The sequence below is a fragment of the Aspergillus viridinutans genome (assembly GCF_018404265.1).
Source record: "Aspergillus viridinutans IFM 47045 DNA, scaffold_9, whole genome shotgun sequence".
NCBI lineage: Eukaryota > Fungi > Ascomycota > Eurotiomycetes > Eurotiales > Aspergillaceae > Aspergillus > Aspergillus viridinutans.
Genome location: NW_025091225.1, coordinates 408,099 through 431,084, shown reverse-complemented (window position 1 = coordinate 431,084; position 22,986 = coordinate 408,099). Strand labels below are relative to the sequence as shown.

The following is a 22,986-nucleotide window of genomic DNA, read 5'->3' as shown; positions in this document are numbered from 1 at the left end:
AGAAGATGAAGATCGATATTAGATATACAGTAGAAGGAATGATGACCGAAAAAAAGTCATCTAGACATAAAATAGAGTGGCAGCAATGGTCGATGTTATCGTCGGACGATCTTCAGCAGAGGCGCGATTCTGGCCTTGCGGCTGAGTCCGACTCGATAGGGGACCTTGCTGGTTCCTGCAATCGGGCTGTGCTTGTCGGGGCCTTTTCCGGTGTCTTTTGTCATAGAACATGTACTCGTGTCTGGCTGGTTAGAGGTTGATTCGAGTTTCTTTGGGGTTTCAGGTGCGTTTGCCTCTGTGGCTGGTGAGGGTTTGGACGGCGAGAATGACTCTTGATGTGGTGTTGCTTTTTTTCCTGAAGGAGAGTCATCATTCATGATTTCAGTCTTCTGCTCATTGATGTCTTTGTTCGAGGGCCGCTGGAGCATGACGGACTCGCCAATGTCTGATTGTTGCGGTGGTGGTGCTTGATTATCTTCTCGGCTGCCTGTAAGTTCATTGGCATTCTCGAAGGGAGACTCTTCGCTGGTTTGTAGCTCAGAAGTCTTCTTCCTCTTGCGCCCTCGCTTCTTGGGCGTTGGAGGTGCAGGTTTTGGTTCGTCTTTCCATATCTCGAGCGAAGCTTTGGGCTCGGTCACTTCAGACGCAGAGGGTGAGAGAGGTCTTGGTATCTGGATTTGAAATGACTCTGTATTGTTTGAATCGACAGATGTTGGGTCATTGCTGGGTTTCTGAGCGGTCTGTTCGTCTTGTAGGATATGATTTGAGGGTCTTTCATCAATCCAGATCACGTCGTCTTCGACATCTGATTCGTAGGTTTTCTTCAATGTCACTGAGGTCGTCTTTCCACGCTTCAGTTTTTTCTTCTTTGATTCTCTCGCCTTTTTTGAGGGCTTCGCCGGCGGGATGTTTATTCCGGCAGTCGTGTCGTTCGAAACTTCTGTCCGATTTACTTCTGAATCATTGGCAACTTCAACTCGAAAGTCGTCTTTTTCTGGCACATGTGATATCCCGTTGGCTATGGGATCTGATGCAATTGCATTGGGAGGTAGCCGGTTATCACCAAGCTCCTGAATCTCTTCCGAATTAAGAACAGGGTGGTCTTGGGGCTGATTGTTGGGCAGCCCGGCGTCATCAGATTCGTTCAACGTCCGTACGAACTTCGGGGGCCGACCCGGCTTTCTTTTGACTGGTTCGCCACTCTCGGAAATGCCTTGATCATTTGAAAGAGCAAGCTCATCATCTTCGTCGTCTTCTGGCATGTCTTGCTTTCTTTTGCGTCCGCGCTTCTTTTTCACCACCGGTATCTCGATTGCAACAGGGGCTGCGAGCTCATCGCATGCGCTTCTTGGCGACTGTGATGGAGCATATCGGCAAGTGTTGTCGCTTTGGGCTCTACTGACTTTCGGCGTCACTAGGGACGAGATTGGCTCGGTGTCGTGGGGAGAGTAAGGTGTAGCTTGCATGGAATGTGACCTTCCTGGGGTTTTATGAACGGCTTCCGTCTGCACTGTGTCGCTGGATTTCAGGTGGCTCTGAAGATCGTCATTCAACTGCGCTGGTGGATTCAGGGATGATTCGAAGAAATTGTATGACGTTGAGGATTGCGCCAAGTCATGAGTCGACAAACCGTTCTGCGGCCTGACATGTCGTATATGATCCCCGTAAAATCCAGTAATGTCATTGTTGGAGTAACCGTGGCCGTGGTTTTTGCCATTGAGGAGCGCCATGTCTTGCGATGTGGGAGTAACGAATGCATTAGGCTGCAGAGCACCAGGACTCTCCTCGTGATGATTGTAATCATCGTAATTCGACACTGCCATATTCAGAAGAACTGGAGACTCGGCAGTCGCTGAGCCATTGTCCGGCTGGTTGCCGCAAGCAGCTGTCTGGACCCCGCGGATAACTGCATGTTGAGCATCATCGTCGTCGAAAAGCCGTTGCTGCGCAAGTCCAATTTCCGTCATTACTGAACCTGCATTAATTGATCAAGATTGTTAGTCACCAGTGTATTCACGAGGACTCTCAATGTAATTGACGTTCAAGACTCACCAATTGATCCCGCCCCAGCGTCAGACGGAATCCACCTCTCCTCCCTCCGTTGCTGAGAGGCAGAGAAGCAATTTGGCGCCAGTTCCTGTGACTGTAGGAATGCATCAAAGTCAACAGCAAGATGATTCCCATGAAATATATCCCGCGCTTCTGCGCCTGGTGTTACAATTTCAGATTGCTCATTGCAAGTAGTGATATTATCAACATGATTCTTTGGCTGCTCCGGGGGCCGCTTGACTGGGGGCGGCATCTCCGACAAAGGATCGTCCTCATCGTCAGAGTCTTGAATTACTCTATCAAAGGACATTTTGTGAAAGATATGTATACACTCTTGTAGGGATACTGGGCGACAATCGTTAAGAGGGGAAAGTGGGCTTATCAGTCTACGTTTAGAGAGGTACATATTCGTTATCACACGCGTCGAGTGGGCGAAATCGTGGAACGGAACCGACGCGCGAGCACGTGCTGATAAGATATTCGATAAGGGAATTCTACTGATAGAACAGCAAGGCAACAAGGCATGAAAGCATCAAAACAGCATTCATTGGTATCAACTGGAATCGGCTCGAAATCATCATAAGCTCAAGCAAGTATCATGATTCCATGGTACTCTGCGGCCGCATCACACCCCGACCGAAGAACTCACTAACCACGCCGAATCGATCCTTTGCTCGTTGAAGTTCTCCCTTGAAGAGATCATGTTGATCTGCTGACTCCACTTGTCTCCTCCTGATAGCTTTGATGGTGGAGTTTTCTTGCGCACACATTGGGCATTCCGCATCTTCATCCACCTTATTGAGGCAACGATGATGAAATGAGTGCTTGCAGAGGAAGTGCACAGTAGGAAGGTCCAGAGCTCCACCGCACGACATGCACCGACGGGCCTGAAAAACGACGGGCTTAGTGCCCAGTTGCTCGATTTCTTGCCTTTTCTTCTCGGTTTCCGAGCTGTAGCTCGATATCAAGCGGCGATTCTAGGGCATATATTAGCACAAACTAGGTAGAAGATCGACAGAAAGCAACTTACAGTAGAAATCTCTTTCCGCTCGCGCTCGATGTTGTCGCTGAGATACTTCTTGACTCGGCCCATGGTAACCACAGAGTTGTTGCTCAATGCTTGTATTACTTGTAATGGCGACATCAATCTGTCATCGTGGATTCTTTTGAGTACTACGTCGAGTTCGTCGCCAGCCTCCTCAAGGATGGCCGGACTTGAAGCGAAGTATGTCAGAGCGTCCACATATAGCTGAGGCTCTTCTGGTCCATACTTCCGCAGAGCTCTGATAGCTCCGTGGGTGTCCTTTGCCGAGGTAAAAGACCGGAAGATGTCAGACCGAAGCCCTTCTTGCTCACGTACGAGAGTTGATCCCTCTCGGAAATTAGACAGATCTGATAAGAGAAGGACGTTTGAAGTCGAGATCGGAATCTAGAAGCCAATGAGAGACGAAGCTACAACTGGAGCAAGAGCACTTACGTCTTTCCCTTCGATGAGAGTTTTGGCTTTGTTTTCCCACTCTTCCTTCTCAGCAGAGCCCTTCTTGCGATTTGCTGTATCCAGGTACATCTCAAAGAGTGTTGTGTAAATGTCGACTTTGTCCTCCTCCTTCAGGGTTTCCAGGTCGATCAGAGACTCCAGGAAAGCGATGAATTCTTGCGGGCGGCCCACAAAAGCCGAGAAAGCTGTCCTTGGTCTCGGAATTTCATAGCTTGGAGTCGGTTCAGCAGTTTTCGTCTCCTCGTCAACAATATCCTTGGGCTTTTCAGCTCTCGCTCCGGAACCCGCATTAATCAGAGACAAAGGAAGGAAACCAGCCAAGCTTTGCAAACTACTGGTTGGTTGTGTCTGGGGCGCGGCTGGGACCTCCACCTCTGTTCTTGGCCTATACTGGCCCTTATAGTACGCCACGAAGAGTTCCGTAGTCTCTTGAGGGCAATTTGCTAGCAGTACCCGGGCATATTTCATTAGGCTATGGTAAGCCTTTATTGGGTTAGCCCTGGAAAATCACAAGGGTACGGCTGCCATTACGAACCAAGTCCGGCTCAAGCCTCCAGATGTATTCCACGGCTTCAGCGTATTTCTTCGAATCCTCAATCAGGATATCAATGACCATGTCATTTTCACCGTATTTTGTAGCCAAATAGGCTGCCTGCTCATAATAACCTCCTTGTCGGCACATAGCGATGGCCGTCTCCAGGTCAAACTTGAGCTCTCCTGGAGCTTTGATAAAGGAATTTAGCTTGTCCGTATCCTTGAGCTTGGCGTAACAGTTCAGAAGGAGCGTAGTGTGATCAACGGTAGCTCGGTCGTGATCGTGAAGTTCTTCAAGATACTCAATAAGGTTATGGATACGCTGAGTGTCAAGGTACTGCCATCAATTCAGTCAGATATAAGCTTATTAACCAAGTGCAGGCAGTAATACCTTCCGTATAACCTGCGACGGTTCAGTATTGTCAATAGCCCGTAGGTATTGCTGCATCGCCGTGTCGTAATCGCCTTTCTGGTAGAGGAAGTCGCCATACTTGCGATAGATGGCATTCTGCTGTAGAGTGTCAATGCCTTTTTTCTGCGCGAGATTGATGGCCAGTATGTAAAGATTGCGTTGGTAGAGTATCTCCAGCTTCTGCTGGAGGCTCTTTTCTCGGTAACGGTATACCTGCCCGTCTATTAGCTATAGCAATACTCATTCTCATCATTGGATTGTACTTTTCCATCTGTGGAAAGGAGGAACAAGTCGCCCCATTCTATGAAAACATGCTTAACAGACGCTGCCAGAGATTCCGAATGAGCTATAAATTTGAGATCCGTATCAAGCAGGGTGAAAGTCGTTGTGCTGAAGATCTCGTCGGCCTGGCTGCGAAGGTTTCCCAAGGTAGCCCTTGGAGGACATACCAGGGCCACGTAGTCTCTGAATACGTTGATCGAGTTCTTCGGGCTGTCAAATGCATAGCTCGGGCCACGTCCATGCGGCCCATAGGTGTATATAGCATCCTCCCTAGCAACAACAATATCGCCAGTGTCTTTGTCAAGCGCCATGCAGCCAACGCCGCAGCCAGAGTCATCCAATACACGCGCTGGTTGACCTTGTCCTCTGCCGGAGATGACCAAGGTCAATATTCGACTCGTCGTCGAGATAAAAAGTGTCGATAACGCCCCGCTTTGTACCTCGAGCCCAGTAATCGGCTCCTCCGACTCGAAGACAATGCGTTGTCGGGCACCACGATCGTGGATCAAGTCGCCTCGAATGATTGTAACCGATCCGTTGCCAAATCCCACCGCTACCTGCGACAAATCTTCCAGAGCGGCGAAGGCAGATATCTATACCTCGTCCAATGATCAGTTATCTGAGTCGTACGTCAACCTAGGGGCAACAAACAGGAAACGGCCTCCGCGCATTCTGTATCGAGGTTGTAGACAAGCAACGCGGGACTCCGGTTTTCTTATCAGGTTTGTCGAGCGCCCATACTTTCAGCACGGGCTCGTTGGGGAGGTCTTCCGCAATGGTTATAAGCAGTGACGTGCCCTCTATCTGTTTAATATGCGTAATGGAGCCATTGTCCGCTGCCTTGAACGATCGCACGATCTTGAATCCGGCGGAGACGATGTGTACCACGCCATCGGTAGATGCGATGAAGAGATTAGATGAGCCGGCGCTGAGAGACGTGAGATCGGACTAAGCAGAATCGGACATTGTTAGAATTCAGACTGCGAACAGACGGGTGATTTAGAGGGAGCCAATCGTGTACTTTTAATATTGACGAGCAGTCTTCTGGAAGTTTGACCGAGGAGACGTCAAAGAAGTTGAACGCTTTCCACTAGCAAGAACGAGTCAGTATTTTCTGAGAGCTTCATTTTAGTGATTAGATGAGCATACTGATGTCAGAGCCATTTGAATGAAGTCAAGTCCACGCCATCCACAGGATGCGGTAAGCAAAGGGAGTGGAGGACGGTTGATAATGCTGTATCTCGATACCCGGCCGAAAGCGCAATCGCGGAGCTGCGCCGCGCTAGTACCTTATCCCGCAGACCACAGCTCGACCCAACGTCATCTTTCCCCTCTCACAGTTGTTGACAATTCTGCTCATTTACTCTGATACGAAAATGATTAAATAAATGCTTGTTTTATCTTGCTCAGACTTTAACATCATTATCAATAGATGTTTGTACATTAATTGGCCAATATTTAATGCCGAAGTTCTCAGCTGAAGGCAATGTACAAATCATATAGGTCGCTAAATATGGCAAAATATATCTATATGACGGCCGATATTTTTCTAAAAGGAACCCCACGAAGCTCTGGTAATTAACAATAGCTGGGCACGCCCGTCAATTGTTTGCATCGACGCTCAAAGTAGAGCACGATGGTCTGCAGGCAAAGGAGGGCGTGCGCTACTACACTGTTGAAGATCTCGGTTGATCTCAAAGCTCTGTTGCAACCAGCTTCCTGCATCTGCAATGGCCTGACTGAGGCTAAAGCTATCTGCACCTGCGATTACCCCTTGTCCGTCCTGGGCGGTGGGTGGTGTTGTTCCTGTCAACGTCATTGGCAAGACACTATTCTGGCTCTGAGGTTGGAAATCACGCAGCATAGCCGTCTCGGGCCTGGAGGCATCGTCGATGTTCCTCTCGGCATCTGAATTCCTAAGCTCTGAGTGATCCTTCACGCTCGGTGATGGCGATGAGTGCGTGGATGGCGCTATGCGAGTGGCAAGATTGACATCCTCTGATTTCCTTCTCCCTGCACGACTCTTTATCGATGAAAGAACACGGTAGTTACTCTTCTTCTTCTCTGTACTAAATGTGAAAGGAGTGACTGCATCGATGATGCATTGCGTGCTCATCACTGGCAATCCGGTAGTTGGAGGTCTTGATGGCTTATTTGTGACCTCCCCGTTGCCGGGAGTATTCACTTGGTAGAATGGTGTTATTTCGTTCGCGGGAGATGTATTGAGGCCAGGAGTTCGGTGCAAAGGAAGCTCCTCGGGTTCCGGGCTTTCCAAGTCTTTCTGGAAAGATCTCTGAGCGAGCAAAACAGCTGCCTGCGTGGAAAATTGGGCCTCTGGGATAGTATCACCATCATACTCTGTGTCTTCTTTTGACACAGCGATGGTATGCAGCGATGTAACGCAATCCATCATGGCCGAGTTTCCAGGTACTCGTTGGGCAGAATACAACCTTTCGCTAGTATTACCCTGCATCGATCTGGCTGCCTGAGGATTCCGGGCTGTTTCCATATCGGGAGGATTGGAGATCGTGGAATCATTCTTTGTCAAAGTATGTGATGCCTGCGAGCTTTCCGATCGGCAGATATCGGCTGCGTCTGCGAATGAGACGTTTCGCAGTGCAGGCGCTTGAAGCGGACGATCGGTCGTGACATTGGGCACCTTCTCTACCTCAGCTACTACTGGTTGCTTTCTCTTGTCCAGGGCCATTGGGGAGCTGGTATGTTCCTCTCCAGAAGCAGCACGTACCTTCCGTCGACGGTACTCAAACTTAGGTAGTTGTGACGACGACGAAACGATCTGAAATGAACTGTTCATATTTTCGTCAGGAACAGCGCTGTGTTTCGCCGAACCGTTTACTGATAGATTATGCATCGATTCCGTTTCATTCTCCTTCGGTCCACCCTTGCCAGTAATGGATCCCTGGCGGTAAATCACACGGACCGGAGATTCCGCGCTATTGGACGACTCCATGCTGGAACGACATTGAGACGGAATTGTGCCGGAAGGAAATCGCCGGTTGGATGAGCAAATTGTGGTCGCACGAGCTCTCATATCGGATTGACGACTGGAGACAGTGGTTGTAGGGGATGTGGGAGGATCAACATTCCGGGAATTGATCCAGACACGATCCTTCTTCAACCAGGGAGCATCATTGCTAACAAACGGGCTTTGATCTTGCCCTTGTAGACCGGAGAGTCTTGCCCAAGGTATTGACCTCTTCGGTGATGGCTGAGAGGCTATTGAGACCCCGGATCGTCTTTCACTGGGTGCTCTCGACGACAGTGGGCTTTTCGATTTTGTTCGAAGATCCTCATTGCGAAGGGAGGATGGAACATGCAAGTTTGAGAGACCGACAGGAGAGTCTGTCCCACGGATGTCTTGAAATTCATGGTACCGTCTCCGCTTCCGAGAGTTGGTCTCCTGTATCACAATCTCTTCCGCTGCGGCCGTATCCCTCGTCGGCCAACTGTCTCGGTGCCCAACGCTAGGCACTCTCCTTCTTGACTTCTTCCAAGGGTTCACCCAGTCCCTGTCGAATGGCCCTCGGAGCGAAGCAGAGAGTATGAAAAGCGGAGTGCCATTCAAGTACGACTCAGCGAGCCTCTCAATCCTTTGTCGTCGAGCAGACCAATCAGCTTCATCTAGTTCTTCATCGGAGCCGAGTACTCCATCGATATCCATGTCGGAAGCGGAAGGCGAGCATATTTCCAGCGAAAGCGGGGAGGTGGGTGGACGAGGTGGCATCTGGTTGAGATGCGGAGGTCATCAACGGAGCTAATCGCTTGAAGTGCTGCTGCAGTTCGGTCCTGCATTTGAGCAACTGAATAGGGAAGCACGTCCGCGTATATTTTCTCATATCTTCTGGACCGGTAACTCCGCTGAAGTCATGGCTGACAGCTGTGAATTGTCCTAGATAAGTTCATTCAGGTCACATGCGAAAAAAAGTACTTAACGCGTGTAAATGCCACAGCAACCAGACGTGGATCCATGGCTTATGTAATGCTACCAATCTTGGTAGTCAAAACAGTGACATATAGAGAGGTACCTGTGTAGGAGAGGTAGCACATTATGAATATTACAAAAATATAAGACATGCTTCGCTTCGCTCCCCAATGATGGTATCTGGTAAAAACCAATTTACAACAGGCCATTTTGCCTCAACGGACTTGCGCTTACACCATATACCAATCCTTGACGAAGGCCTCAAGAGCTGCTGCTTCCTTACTGCCTACAGATAATGCCTTGCTTCTGCTACAACTAGTAGAAGTAGTCCTACGTCGCTGGACCCCTCGCTTCTGGGCCGTTTCAAACAAGTATGTAGCTTATCCGTAGACAGACCTTAGCAACTTATTATTCTCCGAAAGAGTAATGGATCCGATGATTGCTTGACTAGCACGTAGCGAGAAGCGGGGATGGGCAGACTCACTGTTATCGCCTATGTAGGAGAGAAGTCCAGCAAGTTCATTTCTGGGAGCAACAAGCATATGCTGAAGGATCAAGATGTTCCAACCACATCACTACACTGAAATGGGATATTTGTAATTTGCTTCTCGACCAATGCGTTTCAAGATCTGTGAGGAGAGCCTTTGCAGTAATATTAAAGGCCAAAAAACCTGCTGGGGTTGCCCCGACCACCCTTAAACTTATCGATCTCAACCGTGTTCCAGCTCCACTTTCATAACATTATCCTCCGGACTGATAACCAAACATACAGCTTTGCTGCTACACTTTCTGATTGCTCGAGAGCAACTTCATACCCAATATTCATTTGAATATGCCCCTTCTTCCGACTTCTGCGGTGGTAATTGGTTGATATTGTCGTGATCCATCTGATGTTTTGTTTGTATTGCTTACCACTGGTTGTGCAATTCACTGCAGCTTCGTGATTGCGAAACGCGGCCGGCTAGCTCAGCGCAAAACCATCATAGAAAATGGGCAACACACCATGGCTGGACAATCTCTCGGACGACTGGGTCTCGACACCAGGCAGTCCAACCAGCCCCGTTCCTTCTCGATCCCTCAACCACTCCCGCCGTTCCAGTATCCAGAACTCTCCAAGTCGCATTCCGATCCCCGCGCGTCGCTTGGCCGAACAACAATCGCCTGCCGATGGAAAGAAGAAAGTCACTCGACCCTGCCATTTTTACAAGAAAGAGCCTCCGACACCTAAAACTCCCAGAACGCCGAAGACTCCGTCGAAGTTGAGATCACCAGTACCGGACAAAACAAGAAAAAGCCCCAGGCCCAGTCTGCCTTCCGGGCATAAACAACAGCCGGCCATGGATGCTAGATCGCCATTGCGGTCTGTCTCTAATGTCTCCGGCCGGTCCGGCAAGCAGGATACTGTTCAAGTGAGAACGAAGAAACCGAAGGCGAAGGATACGACACCTGAATGGCGGAAACGGCTTGTCCATGGAGAGTTGCCTTCTGGCGAGCAGCGAGATTTGTTTGCGCCGATAGGACTGGAGAGCGTGTTCAAACCTCCAACACCAGGCTCAGATACAAAACAGAAAGATGCCTTTGCAAAGATGAAACCAGCCGATGATATGTGGGATTTTACGGATAATAGCTCCACGCGCAAACACACCAGAAAGCCCAGCAAGCTTTCAATCGAGACGTCCGGAGCGAATAGCGACGATTCTCTGGCCCAGGATCCTGAGCAGCCAGAAGGAGCAGCGACAGCCCAGTTTGATAATCAAGAACCAATCGGAAGCCCTACACAGTCTTCAAATGGAACTCTGGTGATCAAGAAAGCGCCTGACAAGGACGAACATGGTTTCAATAAAATAAGTCATGATGCATCCCAGAAGGAAAACCAGATACGCACTGCAAGCGGACTGGAGGATCTTCGCAATGAAGGTATTACGCCAATTGTGTTCTCGCGGGTCAACACTGTGGAAGGGCAGGCCACGTCCGAGGTCATAAAGTCAGCTCTGAAACAAGTGACGAACAAGCTTGAAAGACTTTCGGTGGGTGCGCGGGAGCGTCCGGATTCTAGAGCCAGCGATAGTGTCTTGCTCCATCAACAAAGTGAGCTCGTTGACTCTCTTCCAGAAGATGACCTACTGGATACCACAAGTCATTCTTTGCCTCAGGACCTTTCCACTGGCACTCTAGACTACAGAGGACGGGGCGCCTTTGCCAACCTGCGTGGAGAGCAATATCTAAACGATGGTTTCTTTCCGCAGCGACGGTTTTCTCCAACCTCCTTTCTGTCTCAACGTCTTTCTCCATATTTGCCCTCAAACTCAAGAATCCGCAGCTCGCCGCCCTTTTATAACAAGATTTCTCGTGCTACAGAACCTCCAACTTTACCAAGGCCTTCTTCTGCCTACGCTAGAGCACCTAGTGGTGACGGCAATCCCATTGCCATGCCCTCCTCTGGGAGCCCTCTCAAACTCTTTGGAAACCATGATACGTTTACCAACAACAGGCTTCTGCGCCGAATGAGCCAGTTTGAGGAAACGTTTGGCGATCTGTCCGAGGAAGACGAGCCGGTTTCGCCTTCCGAAGAGGCCAGGCGTAAAGGAGAGAGCCGAAGTTTCTTGCATGCGAGGCAGGAAACGCCTGGAGATCGCTCCACGAGAAAACAAGAACGTCCACGCTCAAGCAACATGATAAAGCCTAGAATTAGCCGATTTGGTGATGGCGAACTCGATCATTTCGATTTCTCAGATACAAGCCCGTATGAACCCAAATTCTTGAATAATGACGTCGAAGAATCCAACTTCCACCCCTCTTCTCGCCGAAAGCCTTCTGGTAGACGACAACATCCTCGACATAGTGCTTTTGGAAACCACCACCGCGACTCTGAGATACAGAGGCCTAGCTCCAGCCGAGCATCAAGAATGAGGCCGCAGCCCAGCGTTGATCAGATGGACAATCCAGACAACTTGGACAACCAATGGACAAGGGACACCCCAGCCAAGGATCCGAACCCGAAAAGGCGCAGAACCATTCTCAGCCTTGATATCTCGGGAGATGAAGTTTACGGGGTAAGGGAGGGCAACGGTCAGCCGACTGATAATTTGTCCCTACTGCAGAGAAGCTTGATCCAACATGGCGTGGATCATGGTAACGAGGACTCGCTTCTTCCACAAGAATCCACGCCGAGACCCAGGACTCCAACCCCAAATCAAACAAGGTCCTCGTTGAGGAAGAGATCTTCGTCTAACAGAGACGGGTCGCATCGTGATCTAAACGCCCGCATAGGCGCAAGGTCCCCCCGGGAAGCGAAAATACCCATGGTGAGGGTGACAGGCGTCAATGAACAGATCCGAAAGGGGTCAATCACGACGCAAGACTTCTTGAACGAAGCAACGAAAATTATGGACATAATCCGAGCAAAGGGCAAGCCCGCTGGCGGCCTCTCGAGCGTCGAGGAGTCTGATACCGAGGGTGATGATGCCGAGACTTATGAAGATGAGTCAACTCGAGAGGAATTCTCGCGCCCTCCAAGTCGTGAAGGTGTAGATATGCGCAAATTACGAGAGCCTAAAGAGCCTAATCCTCGGATCTTGAGCCATCTCAAGAGATTCCAGGAACATGATGACCCGGAATTTGGTGTCAACTCTTCCGTGATGTCTCTGCACCTGGAGAAAGGTGAGAGTAAAGGAGGAGAGAATCTTGAGAACCCGAAACGGAAACACCCTGGCAATCTGACCGAGGAACGAAATACTGATGTGGACCCTCCCCTGACGATGGACACCCATGTTTCCTCCAAAAGCCTGAGTTCACGCTCGATACCCACTGCCTCTTCTTTCAGCTCACATGCGAAGGGAGTGTTGTCTTCCGATCTTGTATCGCGTTTGATCCCGGAACAGGTGAACGGGTTTACTTATGATCGTTCCAAGCACCAATGGGTCAAAGAGAAACACGAACAGTCCCAAGAGAAGCCGAAGGGTGACGATAGCGAGGATGACCCTTTCAAGGATATCCCTGACCTCAGCGTGGATGAACTACAGGAAATGATGAGGGTACACAGTTTATCCTCGCCCGACAAAACAAAAAGTCTTCCTCCGAGTCAAAGAGGTGAAAACCTCACAAGTTCTGTCGGTACCAGAATATCCAACTCGAAGTCTGGCTCTGGCTCCCAACCAGCTGTTGTCGAGGCGCCGGCTAGCGGTAGTACTCTTCGTTCCAAGTTGACTCGCTTTACTCCTAGCGCCCCGAATTCAGAAACGGGAGCCACTTCATGGGGTACGGACGAGCAGAGAGACACTGAAACTTCAAGTGAAGTTGAGCACGAGATCCAACTCCATGAAGGGCGCTTGTCAAAGCCTCCACGACATGACAGAGACTTTCATCATCAGGCCCGGGTCGTAACGATCAGCTTCTCTTCACCTCTAGTTTCCCATATTGTCTACAACGATGGAAGCCAAACAGGATCCGTACGTCACGCGGCGAGTACGGCCGAACAAGGTGCTGGAACTACAGCACAAGGGCCATGCGGCCGCCCGCGGCCTAGCCGACTTTCTCAACTTATCGCGAACCGTGGCTCTCCGGGAGGACGGACTTTCCTACAACATTTGCTCAAAACAGAAGATAAGAGTGAATTTGCGGACAATGATCTAAGCATACTCCGAGGCGATTCCGGGGATTTAGAGTCTACTCCTGACAAGGATCATCCAGAGAACTCCATGATGTACCTCACACAAACTGGCTCGGATACAACATATAGTTTCCATCTCAGTCCTCTGCCTGACTTTACCGCCGACGGGATTGACCAGCCATTACACCTTGAATTGAGTTACGTCGCTCAGCGCACGCGCTCTACATCCTTGCGACAAGTCCATGGGACGTTTGCTCTGGCGACCGAGGATCTGGTCAAGCACTTGACCGAAGCGGAACCTTTCGAACCGTACTGGGATCATGTACGGCGCTTAGTCCTTCGAGAAAAAGGGCTGATAACGCTGCACAAATTGAACGAGTTTTGTCCGCGTCTAGAGGACCTTGACGTCTCGGACAATGAGATAGGCCAATTGGGTGGTGTGCCTACGAGTTTGAGGACTCTCAGAATACCACGGAATTGTCTTTCGAACTTGACTGCGTGGGGCCATTTGGTTAACCTACAGTATCTGGATGTATCCAACAACGAGCTGGACAGCCTGGATGGCTTCGGTAGTCTTATTCATCTGAGAGAGCTCAAAGCAGACGGAAACAATATCCGGACTATTGATGGTGTACTTGATTTGAACGGCCTTTTGACCTTGAAGCTGAGTAACAACTCACTCGCGGCGGTTGATTTTGGAACTGGGGAATTGTGAGTTGATCTGTTATTGTGGCTTTACTCGACGTACCCTGCAATGCTAACTTGTTTCTCCCTTTCGGAGCAGAACTCGCTTGCAAGAATTAGACCTGAGTCACAACCGGCTGGTATCCGTTCGGCACCTCGACTCCCTCCCGTCCCTGTCAAAGCTTGACCTCAGCTCCAACCAGCTGAAGCAGATCGATGTCTCGGCGCCCTTGCGGATGCTACGATCATTGAAGCTTTCAAATAATCAGCTTCAGACTCTCGATGTCAGCATGTTCCCGTCTTTGGACCTTCTCTATATTGATCAGAATTTTCTGTCTACGGTATTCGGTCTAGAACGGTGCCGCGCCTTGGAGATTCTATCAGTTCGTGAGCAAAAGTCGAACAATCAGAAAAATACATACTTGGACATTGACCTTGGAAAAGTCAAAGACATCCGCAAGGTATTTCTTTCATCGAACAAACTATCAACGCGGGTTCTCTCACCCTCCGCCCCGCTTTTGGGCTTACAACTTCTCGACGCTGCCTCATGCAATCTCCAGAGTCTACCTGCAGATTTCTCCTCGAACTTTCCCAACCTAAAAGTTCTGAACCTCAACTTCAATTCCTTAAGCAGTATCACTGAATTGGTGGGCTTGAATTGCCTTTCCCGGCTGACTATTGCTGGCAATTCTATCGTACGAATGAGAAAGCTTTGCCAGGTTCTGAGTCGAATGGGACGAACCAAACAAGGACAGGATTGCTCTCTTCGCAAAGTCGACCTGAGGGGGAATCCTCTTACGTTGCGGTTCTATCCACCGGCTCTGACTGGGAACGGGAAAGATGTTGACAAAAGGAGGATAAGAGCAATTCCGGAAGAACGCAAGAAGAGAGCAAAGGGTGGCTTAGATCTTGCCTCTGCCCTAGCTGATGTAGGGCCGCATGAAGGTGATATACGCCCGACGCTTTGGGAGACACCTGCCGACACAGAGCTGGAAATCGACGATCCATACACTCTGCCAACTGCAGATGCACAGGCGGACCGGAAATACCTATCCCATCTGGATGACGCGACACGTCTTCGCCGCAGAATATTTGAGCTCATGCTGTATGCTGGGACCGGCGGCTCGATCAAGTCCCTGGATGGATTGGAGTTTCGGCCTGTACTAACCGAAGGTTCCGATATGGATCACGCATGGTCGAAACTGGAGCAACTCGGCGTGCTGAAGAAAAAGGCTATCACTCAATAAGAATTTTCTTTCTTTTCCCAGTTGCTGTCAAAAGCTTGGCAAATCATTTTGTCTTGAGGTCGGTTGGTTATCTGTCTTATTGGAGGAACGGAGTTTGGCAATTGCATTCACGGCGTGACTATTCTGAGCGTATTCTTACATCGGCATCTTTTTCATTCCTGCGTTTTGTCTTTGTTTCCATATTGGAGGACTTGATTTCTTGTGATGACGGTTGGGCGTTGAGTGGCGGCAAGACATTTGCATACTTGGAGTTCAGGTTCACGAGGAATCGAGCGATACCATTTAGCATTAATGACAAACAAGCATATTTTCATCTTTGACAGGTCTGTATTTATCAGTCGACCTTTGATTACCCTTAATCAGGTCCATAGCTGCTCCTAGGCATATGCTGCGCTACGTTGTTGAGGTCGTCTATTTGGATCCTCAGCTCATGTTACAGCCGGTATCGATATGTCTTACTGGTCCTGATTGATGAAAAAAAGGCTACAGTTGGCATCCAGTCATTACCATTTGTCAAGCCAGTAGGAACCCAGTCGAGACAAACGAGTATCCATCTCAACGCCTCGAAGGACTTTTTTAAAGCTCCTGAGAACAAATGCACAGTACGGCGCGCCTTGATCGGTACCATTGCCAAGCTTTCCATTCCATCATGATGGCGTTCTTTCGTCTGAAAAGMACGCTTAGAATTCTGTCTCGAGGCTTTTGAGCTGGGTAGCAAATGTCTTTCGAACCCATTCCATGTAAGCTTTCCACTTGTGATGATCACCGGAGACCTCAGCATTGGGAAACGCCTTGCTTAGCTCTCGCGTCACCTTGAGGATACCCATGGAGGCCTCCTGTGCTTTCTCGAGTTCCTGCTTCACTGCATTATCCTTGGGCTTGAAGGACAATACGGCAGAGTAACGTTCCGAAAGCTGGTCGAGGTAGCGTTGTGTTTCTTCTGGTGCGATTGGGATGAGTTTCGAGGTCATGAGATTGCATATGGTGCGAATGTCTTGCTCGTCTTCGAGTCCAGCTAGGATACGGTCAAAAAATTCGGACACATGGGCGACGGAGAACGCGGTGTCCAAGGAGGCGTAGAGTGTTTCGTAGGCGCTCTGATGAATGTTAGTTCGATGAAGCTGAAACGATGCATCGGTGTGCAGGACAGGTATATCACGTACCTTACGCAGCTCTAGGCCATCGTCAACCTTGTGCTTGAATGGACCCATCTGCACCTCGCGGATGAGTTCAGGTTTGACCTGGGTGTCGCCAAAGACTGCCGGAAGCAATTCGCTAAGGTGAGGCAGGATAATATTCATCTTGTTGTGGATGGCGGAATTGAGCGTTGTCAGAGCGAGGCGGTGGTTGCCAAGATCACGGTCACTGAGCATGTTGACCAGAAGCGGGACAATCAGAGGTCTCAACACATCGTTGTAAGTGCCCCGCGAATCTGTAAGAGTGTAACGGAATGCAGATATGACAACACCTCGAATATTTGGATCGGAACTGGAGAGGTAGTCCTAGAGAACTCAAGTCAGAAAAGGCAAAGAGATGTGGACAAGGACTCAAAGCTTACCTGGAAATGCGGGATGTAAGCCACCGGATCAATCAATGCCAGGCGACCAATGCATTCTGCTCCCACGGCACGATTGTCCTCTTCTTCCGACACCAGAAGGAGAGCCTGCCATAGCTTGACAGCAATAGGAGCTACATCAGGGCGAACAATCTCGGGATGTTGGAGTAATTCCTTAACGGAGTGCAGAAGCAGATAGCTTCGAGGGTTCGATTTCGTAAGGCCATCCAAGACGATGGGCATGTAAGTCTTCACATTACCTGCGGCTGCGTTTCCGAGAGCAGTAGCAGCAGCCAGCCTGACCTTATCAGACTTTGAATCGAAATGGGTGATAAAAAGATCCGGGTTTAAGGAGCACGTGGAGCCCATACGAAGACCGATCTCACCAATGATGGCGAGTGCAAGGCATTTCCGTTGAGCATCCTGCGCAGTTTGTAATTCGGTCAAGAAGTCCTCCATTCTAACGCCTAATTTGGGACCGCCATGAACAAGCAGAGTTCCAATCGCTCTTCCAACCACGGAGGTGTCGCCGTTGATACCCACGTCCCGGAGGAGCTTCTGCATCAATTCAGCTCCAGCACCTTCCTCTCCGATAACCTTCACCAGGAGAAGTAATGCCTTCAGCACCGTGCCAACGAGGGGAGCGAGAACAATAGAGCATAGGGCGGAGACCAAGCCTTCATTGACAAGAAGCTGGGCATTACCAGGTAGGAGCTTTGCCAATATAATGAGGGAGGGTGCAAGGAAATGAAAGTCATCAGCACTGATTAAAGGTAGAAGGCAGTCCTCCAGCTCCTTCATTGTCTTTCCGTCGTAATGGATCCTTGTACTTGGGTTCATGGCCAAGCTACGTAAAGTTTCCAGGCTGGCACCACGCAGGACGCGGTCCGACTTGCGCAATTGGGCACCAAGTTCCACAGTCACCTCACTGACCCAGGCTGCGCTAACGTCTGTCTCCTTGGTGCAGAGAACAGCTATATCATCCACCGCGCGGACAGAGGCAAGACGTGTAGTTTCATTCCTCAAGCGATCTACCAAGACAGAAAGACCCTTTGATCGCCGATCTGATGACAGGAAATCAGCGCCCTTCTCCCCGGACGTACGTGCCAGAAGGACACCAAAGACATGAATGGCTCGCTGCCGAACTTCAAGGTCGGCACTCGTATCCGTGATGCGGGAGAGGATCTCATCGTATAGCTTTTCTAATTGTGACGCGAGATCACGAGAATTTGCAGACACACGAGGTGGGGTCAGAGCTTTGATGATTTGCTCGACAGCTCCAAGAGCTTCGCTGCTGACCTTGTAGTTCCGGTCGTTGACAGCACCGATCACGCCCGGAATCAAGGCAATCAGGAAGGGCAAAAGTGCATCGGATGAGTGGGTTTCGGCAATGGCAGCAATCAGACTCAGTGTTTCAGTCTGCAGGGTTCCGGCACTGACAGCGGGGCCAGCGGTTGCAGTCGCACTGCCTGTGGACGAAGACTTCAGGACATCAGCAATGGGATCTTCGATCTGCTGCAGATGATCGGCTAGACCGCCATAGCGCACGAGAGCCAGGCTCTTGAGCAGGACAATGATGGCTTGTTTCAAAGGCACCGAAGCCGACTTCCACATCTTCACCAAACTCTGGACGATAACCGGAACCGATCTGCTTAGCTCAGCCTGAGGACCGGTCTTGGGCGACGATGGAGCGATAACTGGCGTGCTGATTGCGGAAGAAGTACCGATGCTGGGCTCAAAATCAATCATACTAGCATCGCTGTCTTGTCGTCTCCTCTTCCTCGAGTTCTTCGATCCTCCCACTGATTCAAGAAATCCATTTGAGGTTATAATCATAGCTCCTTCGCTGGTCTTTCGGACGAGAGCAGTCATGGTTGAGACGACCTCAAGCTTCACACTCTCTTCTCTCTCCTTCTTGAACCGAGCAATGAGAGCGGGCGCGATTTGCTGATACAAAGCAGTATCGTCCAAAGCCCGAGTACGCCCATAAGTTGAGATCACAGTGTAAAGCAACTTTGCTGCACAGCGTCGAACCTTCCAGCTCATATCATCAATATCACTATAGCCTCCTTCATCTTCAAAGTCACCGAATTCGTCGTCTTCCAAGTCGGGCTCCTCTGTTGCGTCATCCTCGGAGCCATCATCCTGAGTGCCTCCCATTTCCTCATCGTCTTCGACGTCGGCCACATTAGGATCGTACTTGAGGAAGCGAAGAGAGGATTTGACAGCGTTCGCTAGGTAAGGTTGCATTTGCTGACTGCAGGAGCTTATGAGGGTCTCCAGCGTCACTAGAGCTGTCTCGCGGAGCTCATCCGCCTGGGGATCGTGCTCATCATCGTGGGAATAGTCGGACATCGAGTCGGAGGACATCTGGCTAGCTGGTTGAGCCTGTAACCTATAGACTGCAATGATGTGCTGTAGCCGAATCAACGAGGAGAACGAGAGCGAGATCGTTGTTTCGATCTACGGCGATACAACTGGAGCTGGAGAAGCTTCCCCAATGATGTTAGTAGCAGCCCCGCGCTAGTCCCAGAATAACTCGGATACGAAGTAGCGCCGAATGCCCGGGCTTGGCACCAAAATGCTGCAGAATCCCCGGTGTTGTTTCACTGCTGTAGGAAATCGAATAGATCAAGAGACTGAGATGATTTTGATTGAGATTGCTGCTTTGATGCCAGGAGAGCTTGTAGTCCGCCTTGCTTTCTCGCTTTCGCACGTTTCTTGCTACTGGCGTTGTCGGCCGTTTTACTGCTTCGGTCCACCTCAAAAGATTGCGCAGTGGGAGAAACGGATTTTGCAGTGGTGGATGTCGTGGACTGCGCAGTAGAAACAGCGGTCGCTGTTGTGTCGGGCTTGGACGTTATATTGGGACGTGCTGCTGGTTTAACTGATCTTCGATGGCAACGAAGGCATTTGTAGACCGTAGCTCCAACAGCTGAAGCTTTCTTGGAAGCAGAAGAACTAGAGGATTTTGCTTTTTTCTTTCTAATTTCAATAGTCCTGGTCCTCTCAGGTTTTCTGATACTACCACAAGCACCACATGCAAAGTCAAGTTGCCGTTGAGTCAGAGGTTTGAGCTCGTCATGAAGAATTCGATTATGGACCATTAACAAGTGAGATGCAGTAGAAGGGCTGAGCGAGTCCAGCACGCTGGCAGAGTCCCTGAGAAAATTCAAGCGAGGAGTATGGTCACTGATAGGCATATCGTCAAAAGTAAAAAGGCTTCTTTGGATATGCAGATAGAGGTTATTGTGAATATCAGCCCCTAGGGAAGGAAGTGATAGTTGGTTGTCTGTTCTGTTGTGCCACAGAAAAAGTGACGGAGAACGGGATTCTCACAACCCCAACTAAATCTTCTTCATCCGTTAAACATTCATTCACTTCTGAGCAGATCACGCTGCCAGCCTCCTTCTCCTCGCCTCCCTGAATCACTCACTTTCCCCTCTCTCTTTTCCTCTCTTCTTCTCTCTGACTTGCTTTTGCTTTATTTCCTTCTTCCATCTCCCTCTTTCTCTATCTCCTTTTCCTTTCCCCATTTACCCCCATCTTTGCACGTCTTTGAATCATAGCATACAGCGTTTGTCTACCTCAAATTCTATCTCTTCTGACACTATCCAAAATAATGGAAGTGTCCACAGCAAACTCTGCCCCGTTCAGGGTCGCTTTTGAAGGTTGCGTAAGCTTCGCGCCTATTCTCCATATCTGAAGCCTACCTACTCATGCTAAAACAATGTTAGGGACACGGCCGACTTGATGACATCTACGCCTCTGTCGCAAGGACAGCTACTCGAAGGGGTTGGGATGGTGTCGATCTTGTGGTGATCGGAGGTGACTTTCAAGTAAGAATGATTCCTAACTCAAGTGTCGGTTCTGCCTCTGACTTTCCAACCCAGGCCGTCCGCAACTCAAACGATCTCGCTTGTATGTCAGTGCCTCAGAAATACAAGGAGATTGGCGACTTCCATGAATACTACAGCGGAAAGAAGATCGCTCCTTACTTGACTGTCTTCATTGGGGGTAACCATGAAGCAAGCAACTACATGTTCGAGCTTTACTATGGTGGTTGGGTGGCACCCAACATCTATTACTTAGGGGCAGCAAATGTCATCCGTTGCGGCCCTCTTCGCATTGCAGGCTTGTCTGGCATCTGGAAAGGCTACGACTACCGAAAGCCACATTTTGAGCGTCTTCCCTACAACAATGATGACGTGCAGAGCATTTATCATGTGAGAGAGTTGGATGTACGCAAGCTTCTGCAAATTCGTACTCAGGTTGATCTTGGCTTGTCCCATGACTGGCCCAACCAAGTTGAGCTTTGCGGTGACTACGAGACGCTTTTTGCAAAGAAATACGGCTTCAGAGAGGATTCCAACAACGGCCGACTTGGAAGCATTGCCGCCAGATTTGTTCTTGACCGTCTGCGCCCTGCCTTCTGGTTCTCAGCCCACCTGCATGTGAAATTTGATGCAGTGGTTCAGCATGGGGCCAACTTGAAGGCAGACTCTGTCGGTCAGACGAGACACATTGCGACTTCTCAGAGAATCCCTTCCAACACATCTACTCTCACAACCCCTTTTGGGATGGACGGTGCCGTCGTCACCTCGCTCGTACTCGGTGATGAAGACATGCCGACCGAGCAGACCCAGATTCCGCATGATCTTGCTGAGAACAAAGGGCATGCCACCGCCACCCATAGGGAAGACGAGCGTCTGGAAGAGCCTTCTAGGGAACTACCTGCCACTCAAGAGACTCCTCAGAGCAACCCCGTTGCCTCTCCCCGCACCAACTCACCTCTTAAACGCGTTCACGGCGATGATCAAAGCCGAATTTCAGCGTGGAATAACTTTCATGCAGTGGCTGCAAGAGACGAAGCGGCGGAAAATACTCGTCGTTTGGAAGAACCGCACGACGCCTCTGCTTCGGACATCAAGCACAGTATAACTTGGCGCAAGATAAGCGTTGACGAGGATGATCCGGTGCGAAAGATCACGAAAGTTGAGAAGCCGGCTGACGAGGATGAATTGGAGACCAAGAAGCAAAAGACCGACCATGCCCTGAGCGCTGCAAAGAATTCCGACGAGATCCCTCTCGATCTAGATAGCGATTCCGATCTGGATATCTCTACGACGACTGAGACCCAGACCGCAACTCAGAAGCAGGATGCAGTTGTTGTGCAACCGGTCGCCTCAGTTGTTCCTGACGATGGTGCCCCAAAGGCTTCAGGCGCCACCCAACAGGACAAACCTCAGGTTAGAACTCTAGTCTCTCAAGACGTTCGCAATCTACTCCCTACGAGCTTCTCTCGGCCTGAAGGTGCTGTGTCCCAGGACGTGCGGAACCAACTTCCCGCCAGCTTTTCTCGGGTGGAGGGTGTAGTCTCCCAAGATGTTCGCAACCAGCTCCCCTCAAGTTTCGCACGTCCTCAAGCCCTCCCAAAGACCGATCCGTCCGTCAGTGAACCTGTTCCAGAAACAATTACCAACAAGAGCACACGTTTCCTCGCATTGGACAAGTGTGAGCCGAAGCGTCATTTCCTTGAACTGCTCGAGATTCCGATTGTTTCTGATCAGAATGGTACTCAACGCACTCGTCCTTTCCGTCTTGAATATGACAAAGAGTGGTTGGCTATCACGCGCGTGTTCGCCAACGAGTTGCAGCTGGGCGATCCCGCCGTTCAAATGCAGCCGGACCGTGGCCAAGAATTCTACAAACCCCTTATCGAAGAGGCCGAGCAGTGGGTTGAAGAAAACATCTTCAAGGCTGGCAAGATGATGGTTCCAGAGAACTTCACACCCACTGCACCTTTCTTCGATCCCGCCGTCCCTATTACTACCGACGAGTTGCCCCCTGAATACACCAACCCTCAAACTGCTCAGTTCTGCGAACTCATCGGAATCGAAAACAAGTTCCACCTGTCGGACGAGGAGCGCCAAGCAAGGGTTGAGGCTGGCCCTCGTCCCAACAAGCCCAAGCCCGAAGGTGGATGGAATCGTTCCCGCCGTCGTAACTACAACAATAACAATCGCGGCGGCGGCGGTAGTCAGTGGCGTGGAAGAGGAGCAGGGCGCTCTCGGGGAGGAGGTGGCGGTAATCAACGCTGGTAAATATCTGAGCGTTTCGCGGCAGGCATGTTTTTCTTTTCTCTAATCTCACAGGCGAATTTGTGTTGATCA

The 22,986-nt window shown here is 50.1% G+C and overlaps 7 protein-coding genes across 7 annotated transcripts; 2 read left to right on the top strand and 5 right to left on the bottom strand.

Moving 5' to 3' along the window:
* Nucleotides 1–95: 95 nt before the first annotated feature.
* Aspvir_009761 (uncharacterized protein) lies at nucleotides 96–2,359 on the bottom strand (the record flags this gene model as incomplete). The annotated part of the gene is made up of 2 exons (XM_043272899.1): nucleotides 96–1,975; nucleotides 2,053–2,359. The coding sequence occupies 2 exons, from the start codon at nucleotides 2,357–2,359 to the stop codon at nucleotides 96–98; spliced, it is 2,187 nt and encodes a 728-aa protein (XP_043128834.1).
* Nucleotides 2,360–2,645: 286 nt separating this feature from the next.
* On the bottom strand, nucleotides 2,646–5,939 carry Aspvir_009760 (tethering complex subunit PEP5; the record flags this gene model as incomplete). Its single annotated transcript, XM_043272898.1, has 9 exons — nucleotides 2,646–3,026; nucleotides 3,080–3,478; nucleotides 3,527–4,030; nucleotides 4,083–4,418; nucleotides 4,473–4,706; nucleotides 4,757–5,368; nucleotides 5,427–5,723; nucleotides 5,797–5,865; nucleotides 5,925–5,939. 9 exons carry the CDS (start codon nucleotides 5,937–5,939, stop codon nucleotides 2,646–2,648), a joined length of 2,847 nt encoding a protein of 948 aa, XP_043128833.1.
* A 457-nt stretch (nucleotides 5,940–6,396) lies between these two features.
* Nucleotides 6,397–8,520, bottom strand: Aspvir_009759 (uncharacterized protein; the record flags this gene model as incomplete). The annotated part of the gene is made up of 1 exon (XM_043272897.1): nucleotides 6,397–8,520. The coding sequence occupies one exon, from the start codon at nucleotides 8,518–8,520 to the stop codon at nucleotides 6,397–6,399; it is 2,124 nt and encodes a 707-aa protein (XP_043128832.1).
* Nucleotides 8,521–9,707: 1,187 nt separating this feature from the next.
* Nucleotides 9,708–15,258, top strand: Aspvir_009758 (uncharacterized protein; the record flags this gene model as incomplete). Its single annotated transcript, XM_043272896.1, has 2 exons — nucleotides 9,708–14,038; nucleotides 14,112–15,258. The coding sequence occupies 2 exons, from the start codon at nucleotides 9,708–9,710 to the stop codon at nucleotides 15,256–15,258; spliced, it is 5,478 nt and encodes a 1,825-aa protein (XP_043128831.1).
* Nucleotides 15,259–15,938: 680 nt separating this feature from the next.
* Nucleotides 15,939–19,183, bottom strand: Aspvir_009757 (TIP120 domain-containing protein; the record flags this gene model as incomplete). The annotated part of the gene is made up of 3 exons (XM_043272895.1): nucleotides 15,939–16,355; nucleotides 16,422–16,760; nucleotides 16,817–19,183. 3 exons carry the CDS (start codon nucleotides 19,181–19,183, stop codon nucleotides 15,939–15,941), a joined length of 3,123 nt encoding a protein of 1,040 aa, XP_043128830.1.
* Nucleotides 19,184–19,419: 236 nt separating this feature from the next.
* Aspvir_009756 (ribonuclease P Rpr2/Rpp21/SNM1 subunit) lies at nucleotides 19,420–20,016 on the bottom strand (the record flags this gene model as incomplete). Its single annotated transcript, XM_043272894.1, has 1 exon — nucleotides 19,420–20,016. The coding sequence occupies one exon, from the start codon at nucleotides 20,014–20,016 to the stop codon at nucleotides 19,420–19,422; it is 597 nt and encodes a 198-aa protein (XP_043128829.1).
* A 419-nt stretch (nucleotides 20,017–20,435) lies between these two features.
* On the top strand, nucleotides 20,436–22,917 carry Aspvir_009755 (RNA lariat debranching enzyme; the record flags this gene model as incomplete). Its single annotated transcript, XM_043272893.1, has 3 exons — nucleotides 20,436–20,489; nucleotides 20,551–20,652; nucleotides 20,707–22,917. 3 exons carry the CDS (start codon nucleotides 20,436–20,438, stop codon nucleotides 22,915–22,917), a joined length of 2,367 nt encoding a protein of 788 aa, XP_043128828.1.
* Between the last annotated feature and the right edge of the window lie 69 nt (nucleotides 22,918–22,986).